At 38.7% G+C, this 12,850-nt stretch overlaps 1 protein-coding gene across 2 annotated transcripts in view; it reads right to left on the reverse strand.

Annotated features, from left to right (window-relative positions):
- The window catches only part of LOC131592163 (acyl-CoA synthetase short-chain family member 3, mitochondrial-like), a 65,530-nt gene extending 57,854 nt beyond the window's left edge, over window positions 1–7,676 (reverse strand). For both annotated transcript variants that reach the window (XM_058863480.1, XM_058863479.1), the window contains exons 1-2: window positions 7,231–7,676; window positions 1,231–1,375 (exon numbers count right to left, since the gene is read on the reverse strand). In XM_058863480.1, the coding sequence (XP_058719463.1) occupies window positions 1,231–1,375; window positions 7,231–7,544 (459 nt within the window). In that variant the 5' untranslated portion in view covers window positions 7,545–7,676. The remainder of the gene's footprint in view (window positions 1–1,230; window positions 1,376–7,230) is intronic.
- Window positions 7,677–12,850: the final 5,174 nt, after the last annotated feature.

Consider the following 12,850-nt stretch of genomic DNA (forward strand, 5'->3'; position numbering starts at 1 on the left):
AAATTGAAATTTCAATACAATTGAAAAACTGTAATTATACTTATTATATATTAGTATAAATAAAATTAGATACAGAGCTGTATCCTTTCAATGTCTTCTGACTTCTTAAAACATCTAGAAGGTATTTGATCCAGCTCCAGTGTACTGTATGGCATGTTGTTTTTTGTTAAATAAATAGAAAACTGGTAAGGAGTACATGATTTCTATATTTTACTTAAAAGGTAGAATGCATAACAGGTTAATAATTTCTTTGTAGCTGTACAACTTCTCTTTTCTTGCAAAGGTGGAATAAATCCCTCACAAACTGAATTTCTCTGTATTCTGAGCCTCATTTCACATTTTAAACCACAGGTTCACATTACTCCAGACACTAAACGCTTATCTTAAGTGCAGTGAGTGTGCTGCAAAGTAATCCATCTTGCACATTGAAACATGTTAAGGAAGAATGCACGTCTCAAACATTTCTTTGTACTCAGCATTAAGCTCAACTGCGGCACATAACTGGAAGAAAAAAGGCAGCTAAACAAGTGTAGCAGGATGAGGGCAAACCTGCAGCAGAGAGCCCTGAGAGCCAAAAACCTTCAATGGGGCAGGCTGCAAACACCCATAGTGGCAACAACCCATGGTGAGGCACAGAGTAAATCTCAGTGGGCTGATGCAGAACTGGATATTCACAATCTCATCAGGAGTAGGCTACTTCAGCCAGCAGGGAAAATCCACAGACCTTCCAGACAGAAGGGCCACCAGCACTCTCATGACAACCTACACAGGGGCAGGTGATGCAGATTTCTCTGGAGTTCCCCCAGTTAAATTTCATTTAGGCTTACACTCAATTATGTGCAACAACAGCCAAAGTACACATCTCATTTCTATGGAACTGTATTTTTGATCATCACAGCAACTGTCAAGAGACTTAACTATTGCTATGCTTAACCTTTTAATTAAGATCTGTTAGGGGAAAAGAAAATGAAATCAAATACAAACAAGTTAAAAAATAAACCAACCAGGGAAAAAAACCTATTAAACTGTAGAAGAAAAAGAGGAAATAGAGGAATTTCAAAACTTAATGGATGCAGTATAATTTGGCAGAGGTAGTAAAGCCTATAAATCAATACTGAGCACAGTAAAAGGAGTAAATTAGTGAGGTAGATAATTTCTACCTCTCTGGTATCTACCCACTGTGCAATATTTATTTCCCCTTCTCATTAACAAGGTCATTATGAAACATACCTGTTCCAAAAGTTCCTTATATGTTATTTTCTCTTTGGTATTTGTTACAGGACTGTCATAAATAATAGCAGTTTGGTCTCCTCGTCCATTCTCAACATGACGATCTACAGTGTTGTAACAGATATTCAGCTCTCCACCTACAAACCTAAAAAAGAAGTTTCAAGTATGTAATAGCTAGCCTTCCAAACTAAGACAACACTTTTTTTCTTTTTTTTTGCATTTTTTTTTGCATTTTTGCATTTTCTTTTAATGAATGAGAGCATTAAATTAACACATAGCTCTTGAAACATACTCACTTCAGGAAGTAGTTTTTATTCTGTAACCTCATGATTGACCCAACAAGCCAAATATGACTATAAGTGAAAATAGAGAAGTTAAAGCACTGTATCTTAACAGACCTAACTAAGAACCTGCTGAACTTGTAAAGCAGGTCTTGGTTTAATTTACTTTGCATTAATCACTCTGATTTTTATATGTATGGTATCACAGAAAAAGCATAAATTCACATAAAATAATTTGGTATTATGAAAACATGCGATTAATCTACTTTGTACTGGCACACACACATATCCTTTTCAAGGAGAACAGGTTCAGGATTCAAAATAATCTTATTCATCTCTTGGCAATCACAGTTAAACATACAAGCACCTGTAGATAAATGAAAGGGATCCTGAGTTATAAAATCATATTATTATAATGCATTTGACAACACTGTTGTGACTCAAAATTTTCTGTAAAGTGATATGAATCATAGGCTGTTCAACAGCTAGACATTTACAGAAAATTCTTATTTTCAAATTAAAGAAAAAACATTTCACAAAATTAGGTCTCACTTTTATAGTCATTTTGCACAGAAAAAAAAGAAAATTCAAGTGCAGCATAATCCTCAAAGTACAAAAACACAGAAGGTACCAGATACAAAGACAATTCTATTTACTGGCAGATGACACAGTACCTAAAAGTTAAAGTTCACACTAAATGATGCCCTTTTTGTTTGTTTTTCTATCTGCATGTATCTCTGTGCAGGAAAAACAGCAATATATGAAAAAAACCACAGCTGACAGTTTCCAAAAAGTTCTATAGGGACAACTGTACAGTGGTAACATATTATTATAATACAACTAGAAATAACAGACGGCCTAAAGTAACCCACTACTAGTTAAAAAAAAAAAATATATTTCCTTCTTCATTTTTCCTGTTTAGTAAAGGACAGCTCTAAATTAGGTTATTTCATATATTACTCTTATATTCATACACACAGATGCTATGGGATAGCCTTTATCATCCAAAAACGGCAATTATAAAATTAAAACCAGTGTTTAGGATGTTCAGGATGCAGTTATCTTACTGCAACTCATTTGCAATGTCATTAATAAAGATATAGTGAGGGACCATCAAAGTCACAAACCATTTTCTACAAAAGTCTACAAAACCCTCCCCCTATAAGGAAAACCAGATGAACAATAAAGGATCTGGAATTGTTTCACATAATATAGAGAAACTCTGTATTACGGTCTTAAAAGTTGTGTAAGATCCAGATTTTTATATCAAATAGTATGAAAATTTTATATCAGATCATTGTAGGATGATATTAACAAGGGAACACCGTACATGGACTATGCATATTCACTTAAAAATGGTCAAAACATGAGACCATGGTCAAAGGCATGAGAGCTTTGGTTCTTCTGAACATACATGGCAACATCAACATGAATTTTTAGCAATCACAAACAAATGTGTGAAAGATCTAACTGTAGGTTTAATCAAAAATCATCTGGAAGGTGTGATGAGAGCTTTGTTACCCTGTTGAGAAAGAAAGAGGTTTTGATAGGATCAGAAGAGATCCTTTTTTTTTTATATGAAATGAGAGTAGAAGCTGAATAAAATGTTAGACAATATTAGATAATTTGAGATATTATTATGTAAATTGACCCTGTCACAGTTTCAAAAATGTAAGCAACATTTGAATAGCAATCTGGGTGGCATTTCCAAAATTCAAAGGGGATTATATATTGGACTTATGTCTTAGCATCAGAGGAAAACATATATTGCAAAACTGCTCTCTGCCTGCACACATTAGAGAAAACTGTTTCTACATTCCTAGACACTTGTTTTAACCCTCTTAACTGGCATTCCACAAAATTCCAAAATAATCTGTTCAACTGTTTCACTAACCAGCACTAAAAAGATTTTTCTCTCCAAAAATCTCTAAAGATTTTTCTCTCTAACGTTTTTCTCTCATGTTTCCCATGTCGCAACTGAAGACAGTTTTGACCTGTTCAAAGCCAACTCAAGAAAGATTTTCCTTCAACTTCTTTGCCAATTCTACATGGTTTAAAACCTAGGTCTCCATTTTGGCCTTTACATCAAACAATCTCAATTCTTTCATCCTTTTCTTGAGCAACCGTGCTTTGTAGCTCTTAGTATTTTTCATGTCTTATTCATTTTCATGTAAGCAAAACCAGATGTTTTGTGCTGTATCAGCCACTGATGCAATTCAGAACAGTACCTGGGATTACTGCTTCAAAAAAACAAGTCAGGGGATGGTGACACTGGTCACTTTTTTTCTGGAAATCATTTTGCATTCCACTGACAACACTGGTATTTCCAACGGCAGAGTGTGAAGAAAACTCACAGGCATGTTGCAAGTTTTTTTCATGCTCATATTTAGAGAGGAAGAATTGCCTTATGACTACATTTTAAATACAGTAACAGCCTCCTTCAACTTCTTCAATTGAAGTAGATTACACTGGAAAACGTATGAAAAGCATCTGTTTCTGTAAGTCTCAGGTTTTGCAACCAAAAGCAAGGGTATTGAAAAAAAATTGATATTTCCAACCGATATAATAAAATGTCTCCAAAAGAGGAAACAAATTCTAACTCAAGAAGCACATACATGAAGGTCTTAATAGTATTTTTCAGGTCTCCATAAACAGCTTCCAAAGTTTATGGAGAACTTCTGACCAGAACTCCATCCTTACCCTGTTAAGCCAGCAAGCTGTGTTTTTGATTGGAAGCCTGGCCTATTTCTCACTTGAGTTCCATTGTCTGTTTTCTCTTCAGCCTGCCCCCTGAAAGACCCTCTTCTATGTTCTGTCTATCACATTCAAAGAACTTGTCCATCTGTCATGCTGCTGAGCACACTGACTGCTGCTAACCATTTGGGACTTCAGAGCTATTAAAGTACAACACTCAATATACAGCTTATTATCACTTAAAATGAACTTAAACAAAACTGCATGATGAACATTAAGACATTTGTTTACACAAATTTGAATTGCTTAAAATTTTATTATCCATAACAGGCATGAACACAATTACAGCCTGATGTTGAGTCTTCAGACTTGCATCTTCGTATAATGCCACAGAATCACAGACTGGCTGGAGGTTGGAAGGGACCCCTGGAGGGTACCTGCTCAGGCATGTCTGTGGCATCCCTCTCTTAAGGGGAAGGCAAAACCTAAGATTTATAAATGTTCATGGTCAAAAATAATGACAAAAGTCAGTGGGTCTGCAAAAATTTACAAAATTTTATTAGTAAATTTCACACACTTTGTATGGAAATCGGTGTAAGTTAGTCCCTGATACCAGAGTATAAGCACATGGCAGTGGTTTCAGATAAAGGTAGGGTGCAAGGTAAAAGAGAGAGATTAAATAAAGAGGGGCAGAGAGAAGGAAAACAAGAAAGAAAGAAAAAGAGAGAGACCACCAGTCCTAGCTCCAGTGCTGATCCAGCTGATATCAGGGCTGTCGCAATCTCAGGCACATGGGCATCTGAACTTTGTGGGGGTAACATTTTATAGGTAAGTTTCTTGCTTTCTATGCAAATTTAGTGATAACTAATTTTAATGCATTGTCCATTCTTCCAGACCTTTCTGAAAATAGGTCAGAAGGTTTTGGCAGTCTTCGGTAGTCCCGATCCCCCTACAGTTCTTGCCCACCTCTCAACCTTCCTGCTCTGTACCATGTAATGCTTATCTCCAGGGGTTAGAACAAGGACATTTATCCCAGGAAAGTGCTGCCCTACCTCTCTATGACCCACTTCTCGAGCCACAGCCTGTTTTTTCTCAGTCTTATTATTACCAACAATCCTTGGTTGGTAATAATAGCTGGCTCCAAAGCTATCTGGCTATGGGTGTTTGAGACATACACATTACCACCCTTATCTTCTAGGCTTCTACAACATAAGCCTGGAATCAGTAGACCAGGACCATGTTCAGATGGTATTTTAATAACTCCAAGGATGGGGATCCCACAAGCGGCTCTGTTCCAGTCCTCAGTTACCCTCACATTAAAAAAGTGTTTCTTGATGCTTAAAGGGAACATCTTGTGCTTTAGTTTGTGCCCATGGCTTCTGGTCCTGTCACTGGACATCATTGAAGAGAGTCTGGCTCTGTCTTCTGAACAACCTCCTTTGAGGTACTTGCCCACATTAAGAAGATGATTTCAGTTTCTGCATCCACAGAGGTGGAAAGATGGAAGTTAAAAAGTGAGGCTAGAAAAGAGCTTGGAAGACAAGTCTGACTTCAGACCATGAAACGTCCACTTTTCCCTCTCATAAGGTGAAATAATTTCCACTGAAGAAGTAAAGCTTTACAAATGCCTAACCCTGTTACTTCAAACAAGCAAGCTTATCCTGCTCAGCAAATCAAATCACATTTATTTGGCAGGATTTGATAGCAAAACTATGTTCATTTGCATGCATAATATTTGCATTCCTTAGTTCTTCAAAAGTAACCATTGCACTGATTTCATTATATTGTTTGGGAATGCCACAATCAATGAGCTTTACTGGTCTTTAATCACAGGATCACAGAAACAATTCAGTTGGAAAAGCCTTTAAGATCATCAAGTCCAGCCATTAAACACAGCACTGCCAGGTTCACCACTACAACTTTTCTGTAAGTCCCACATCTACACAACTTTTAAATACCTCCAGGTCTGGCAATTCCTTCACTTCCCAGGGAAGCCTGTTCTAATGCTTAACAACCTTTCCAGTGAAGTTTTTCCTTATATGCAGTATTCCCAATGTCCAATATTTCTAATATCTAAACCTCCCCTGGTGCAACATGAGGCCATTCCCTCTTAAGGTATTATCACTTGTTACTTGGGAGAAGAGGCTGACCCCTACCTGGCTACAACCTCCTTTTATGTTGTTACGGAGAGCAGTAAGGTCTCCCCTGAGCTCCCTTTTCTCCAGGCTGAACAACCCCAGCTCCCTCAGCTGCTCCTCATAGGATGTGTTCTCTACGCTCTTGTCTAGACCCTAATTATGCAGGCAATCCTACCTGGACTTTATGAATTGTGCCATGATCTCAAGATCAGAGTCTCAAGGACCCTATTTATCCACTTACACAGCCCATCATGGCTGGGTGTTACTTACAATTTAGCTTAAGACATATAAATTTTCACTACTAGAGGTGTCAAGGAATGATATCAGACACCAATAAGAAACCCAGCTCTACTCCACTGTATCTTTTAATTTGCACATATTCGAGAATTATTAATATTTTAATTATATTTTTAGTATTTTTAATCAAAAACAAACCAGAAAAATACAAAAGGGGCAAAGAACATTGATGTACCAAACAAAGATGACCCTTATCGTACACTGCCTTTTATATTCTGCATCAGCTTCCTCTTGAGAAAAGATCAGAGCATGATGTAAACGTGCTGAAAAAGAGGCAAGGGTGTAAACACAAAATTTTAACCATACACTTCCTTAGAGAAAGTATTGAAAATCCTATCCAGTAATTTATAAGAAGGTTATCACAGTCTGTCTTAGTGTAGTTCGCCATTCACCGATGAAGATACATCTTACAACGCCACGGCCTTTGCCAAACATTACCTTAACCACAACATCTAAACCATCTAACCACAGCATGTAAATTATGAGCTACTTAGACATTATTTGAGATTAAACAATCGCTCCCTCCCCGCTACAGCCGCCCCCGCCGTGTCCCGACCTCCGCAGCGCACCGGGGACACTCGGCTACTCACCAGGAAGCGCTCCCCAGGCTGCCCCTCTCCAGGGTCCGGACCCAGGGCTTGTACCACTGGATCTGCTCGGCGACTTCTCCCCAGACCTTCTCGGGCTCCGCCAGGCAGGACTGGAAAACTTCCTCGTACTTGCCCAGCGCCCGGGAGGAGGAGGCGGCCCGGCCGCCGGGCGGCGGGCGGGGGCCAGCGGCGGCCCGGGCCGGGAGCGGGACGGCTGCACAGGGCGGGCCCGGCCGCCGCCAGGCACCGCCGCCCCGGCCCGCCACCGCACCGCTGAGTTTTGGTAGCGCCGCCAGCTTGCCCAGGAAACCCATCTTCCACGGCTTTCAAGGGACAGGGGCCGCACTGGCCTCTCCAAGTTTCCAAAACGCCCTCGGACTGTGCAGGACCGAAAGGCAGCAGCTCCCGGGGGCGGTGGGACACGGCGGGCCTGCCCCCGCGGCGGGCCGGGCCGAACTGCCCCGCCCGCGCCCCGGCCCCGGCTGCCACCGCCCCTCCGAGCTCCCGAGAAGCGGCGGGAGCAGGGCCGAGAGGGTCACTTCAGCCGGGCCGGGGCGTCCGGACCCATCCGCGCTTGGCAGCCACCGAAGGCGGCGGAGACACTGAAAAAGGAGGCCGCCACCTCAAAGTATTTGTGACTTACAGGTCTGCGTGACACGTAGCCAGAGTACTCCTCAAGTATCCGTTTTGAAAGACATTCTTGCTTTGAGAAACTTCCCAGTGATAAAATGAGGCATACTGTTTGTGACAGAAAAAAAAAATCATTTTTGTAAAAACGAGGTTCACATTTTTGATATAAAGTTTAAAAAGTTTAATAGAAAGACAATTAGGAGACAGAAATAAAGCAAAATGAACAAATACGGCCGGGTGCTTCAGCATTCAGCCAATAGCGCGTCTTACTAACAAAGGATTGTCCCTTAAAAACATAAATCTATTACATATTCATAAATTCTTATACATGATTCAAACATTTGTCTTAAGTTTTAGATGTCCCTTTGTTTTGATTCAACTCCCCCCCTCCCCAATAGACCAATCTTGGCTCCGTTGAGTCTCACACTCCCCCATAAGAGAAGTTCAATAAATTCCTCCCTTGGAGCCCTGGTCACCTTTGTCTTCATCTGGATAAGATAATCTAAGAATGCAGGGGGGTTCTGACTGTCTTTTCAGTTTTTGAGTTACATGAACAAAAGCAGTCTTTATTTTCATTTATTTTATGCGACAGCCTAAAAAATATATATATATAACATATATATGTAATATATGTATTACACTACTATTTCTAAGTTATATCAATAACAGAAATAAAAGAAACTATATTAGTACAGCAAAGTCATTATATATAACATTTGTTTTAATGTTTGTGAAAAGCCAACAATATAATATGCACTTATAACAATTCTGCTTTCCAGAAAGTCTCTTATCTGTAGTAGATCTTCTGTTTTGATCATTATGGCATATATTTAGAAATCCTTCTTGCGTTTCAGTGGCCATGATTCAGAGTATTATAATGCACAAGTCAGCTAAGACAAACACCAGCTTCAAATGCTATTTTATCACTTATGAAATTATTTGAGTGCTTTAATAGGCCTATTCATTATAGGTTTCTCAGGATATTCTTCCTGTAATCACTTTATAAAAATGTCATATAGCAAAGAGGAACTCTATAATGTGTTTTATATTCATTATTAATTTAGGAACCTGTTCCCTGATTGTTGTTGAATTAGTGCAATAAGAACATAACAATTTATCACATTACAGGTAAAAGAATAAGGGATGAGAAGAAATGGACTGTTTACCCACTACAGTAGTGTCTTAGTTTAGGGCAAATTAGGGAGGAAAACTCTGAATGGGGATTTCCCCAGGGAAATGCCCCTCCCCACCAACCAGTCCGGGAAAGGGAAAAAAAATTTCTTTGGAGAGAAGTGGAAAAAGCTGTTTATTTAACAGAAAATTGAATAATATTAAATAATAAAACCTCTTGCTGTTCGATGGGGTGGCAAATCTAGGAAGAAAAGTCCTTTTTATGTGGTGTAGCTCGGCTCGCTCAGTTTCTTATCAGTCCCTCCAGCGCTGGAAAGTGCCGAGGCCCAGGCCCCGGTGGGCCACAGGCGTGAGCTCCCGGGGTTTGGCTGGCTGTTCAGTCCAGAGCAGGCTTGCACAGATCCAAGAAAAAGGAAAAAAAACAAAGGTCCAGGGAATTCCTCTGCCTCAGCTAGCTAAAACTAACTAAAAGCCAGGGAGAAGCTCTGTCCCGCTGTCTGTCTGTGCTGCAGACAACACAGTCCAGGAGCGAGATGTGTGGGAGTTATATTTTCTTTAACACAAACTGCGGCTTCTTTTTCCCCCTCTCTTGCTCTCAGAGCCAGTCTTAAAGGTACAGAACTTAATATATAACATAAACCAGACGATTGGGGATACCAGTATCATAAAGTCACCCCAGGACAAGTAGGCTTAATACATGAAATAAGTCTCACAGAGTTTTCCCTGGTGCAGCGTTGTGTGAAATATTTCACCTCACTCTCCTACCTGTGTCACAATAGCATAAAGTAAGTACTAAGTAGCATAATGGGATTTCCAAAAATGCTCAAGCTAAGAATCAGAGACTTATTTCTTAAAAAGAAGTTCAAACCCAAAAAAACTCAGACACTTGGAGAACTAAGTGGACGTTTTATGACAAGTTCCCTACTGCTACAGCATGCCAACAAAGCAATAAAATAAATTTTAAAAAAACCAAACTTGTTCTCAAATGTAATACTTCCAGCATTTTGCCCACACTTTCATCACTTTGACAGGACTTTTGCTGTCAACAGAGTTCAGTAGTCAAAGTTTTATAATAAATAAAGAAAAATATAGAGAAGCTTGCAGATGCTGTAAACACTGTTGACACCCTGACAGCCCTGAAATCAGATATCACTGCTGGATGCTTGGTGGTGCATGTATTGTACAAATATGCCTGAAGAACACAAATTCCCAGTCAGGTCACACATGGTTGATCTTAGCATTTAAAAAATAACCCCAGAATTATATTTTATATTTCCTACCTTTATAATGGGTAGGCCAATTTTGACTTAAAAGAACAATTCTGATTTTAAATTATAACAGAATCACGATTAAATTTTTTGGTGTGCCTGCTCAGAAATCACACACAGCCTTAGACTGATGTTCATAATCCCACAATGTGGTTGAGTCCAGGGCAGTGAGTTGCACCCAGAGGGGGTGCAACTGGTGGATTTAACAAGGGATATCAGTGGCCTCAGGCCAACTGGTGAATCCCACTTCTCCGATTCAAATTCCTAGAGGTACATTACCCACTCCCAAGGAGAAACCCTTCATACTATTTGCCTTACAAGCTATCCTTAGATCACCAACTGCGATTGATGCCCATCTAGTTAGGAAAATCCCTATAGCAATTACATGCAGCCGGCCTCTGGGTGGTGATAGTAATCTGTTTCTGAGCTGGAACATCTCCCTTTTCCCTAAAGGGGTGAAAACTCTGGAGACCAGGTGAGCTAAAATATTTAAGTATACTTAACAGGCTAGTTGTACGCACTAACACTTAACAAAGTAACCTGAGCTTTAAACACGTAAGGTGTCTGGTGATGCCTAATATTTCTTGTGTGTTGAAAAGCAATGCTAGCCATTGTTCCACTCTGGCCATAGTGTGTTTAATGTGAAGGTAAAAGTATTAAGCAAAGGAATTTACTGGAACAGTAAACACTGGTGTTAATTTTGCATATAAGTCTTACTAGAAATGCTGTGCTAGAGGTGTAGGGGGTACAAGTGAACTTAATAGGAGCAAGAGGTGCATTAAATTCTTATTTTAGCTAGAATCCTACTGATGGAATATTGCCTGAAGGAGTGTTTCTAAGGAGTATCTGTGGAACATACTCCATTAATTAAACTCATCACACCTCATACAGATAGCTAAGAAGGCAAAGAAGGGATTGCTGATTCTCCCAACTGCATGCTATTAATTTAAGTTTCGCTTATAAATACCATTATAGCAGATTTCTGAACTGATTAATTTTCCCAATATGGCCTCTTTTTTTTTTTGCAAAACGTGATGTTCCTGAAATTGACACTCTACAAAGAGTTCTGAAGTAATGTCAAGTGATGTGTGTAGCAATTACTCTTGTAGCTGCAAACTTTCTTGAAGGACATATGTATGTCTCTAGGCATATATCTAGCAAAGAATAAACTATGAAACATGGTCTGGTACTTCTGCAATTGCAAAAAAAATCTTACCTGAAGCCTTTATTTTGTTCAAAAATACTTATTTTTTTCCCTACAGCTGCATCCTCTAGTGTAAGCTATGCATGTTTGAAGATACATGTATCTTGAAACCAGATTAGCAGAAAAGTATTAAAAATATTTTCTCCTGTATGCTAAATGCTTTGACTGTCCTAGTACAAAAGACTTTGGTAATACAAATTTCAGCTAGAAACCTTTTATAAGCACAAAGTTAAACTGTAGTTAAAGAATTAGTATGTATTTTAAATTACTTTACTATGGTTCTGTATCAGCTTTTAGACTGCATCTGTCTCAAGACACTGGACTACTTATTCTTGTATGAATAAGTTTCAGAGTCCTCTATATCACTTATATCCAAAAAGTAAAGGCAGTCAGTTTTCTAAAATATACAGTACTGTGCAGAGTTAAGTTCTAGCCAAAATAAACTTTTCATGAAAGGTGATGGAAATAGTAGCAGACCACCACTTTCTAAGGAACATAAGTAGATATAGTTATTATTCCAATTTAATATCCAGTCTTAGAATATTAAACATATCACAGCGTTTTTGAAATCTATTAAAACTTTAGTACAAAATTCGAAATAATTAAATTATTGCTTGAAAAAAAAAGTCCATGATCAATCACCCCTCTGCCTACCAAAGTGCTGGGAATTCATGCCCTTCTGTTTATTTCTCTCTGGCAATGAATGTTTGGTGTGCTGGGAGATAAATGATGAGGACTTAGAAACACACTACAATATCTGTCTCTGCAGGCAGAAGCCACTTTTTACAGACTTCTGGAAAAGGGTGAAATCAAAGTCTGACTCAATCCATGCAAAAATGAGTTAGAGATCCTCTGGGGTGAAAATGTAATTCTAGTTTCAATTCTTACTGATGTTATCATTTGGTTACTCCCTGAGGAGGTCTTACAGTTCAGGACAGCCTGTATTTAATTCTTTTTTTTTTTTTAGTTCTTTTTCTGAAAGCATCTTGGGCTTTGAAAATGTGAGAAACATAACCAGATAGATAATGTAAAGGTTTCTCAATTCAAAAACAAACCAAAACCTAACAAACCATCTAAAAAAACCCACTCCACATTATGTCACCTAACAAATCAAGTCCATGAAAGCAAAATATTTCATACAAAAGCAACATTTATGATAAGTTCTTCGGTATTTAGGCATGCTAGAGGAAATAGTACATGGTAAATTCCTTGAAGAATTTTAGTTTCTGCTTTGCATTTCTGCTGTTGGGGATTTAAATTGTAGACCTGATGTAATTTTTATAAAGACTGTTGTTGAACTTTGATTTTTAGGTAATCCATGTCCATGAGCTGCCCAGCTTCCTGAAAGTGCCAATTATTGATTATTTGTCTTTACAGGAGTAAAATC

This window comes from Poecile atricapillus, chromosome W (assembly GCF_030490865.1).
Source record: "Poecile atricapillus isolate bPoeAtr1 chromosome W, bPoeAtr1.hap1, whole genome shotgun sequence".
In the NCBI taxonomy this organism is placed as follows: domain Eukaryota; kingdom Metazoa; phylum Chordata; class Aves; order Passeriformes; family Paridae; genus Poecile; species Poecile atricapillus.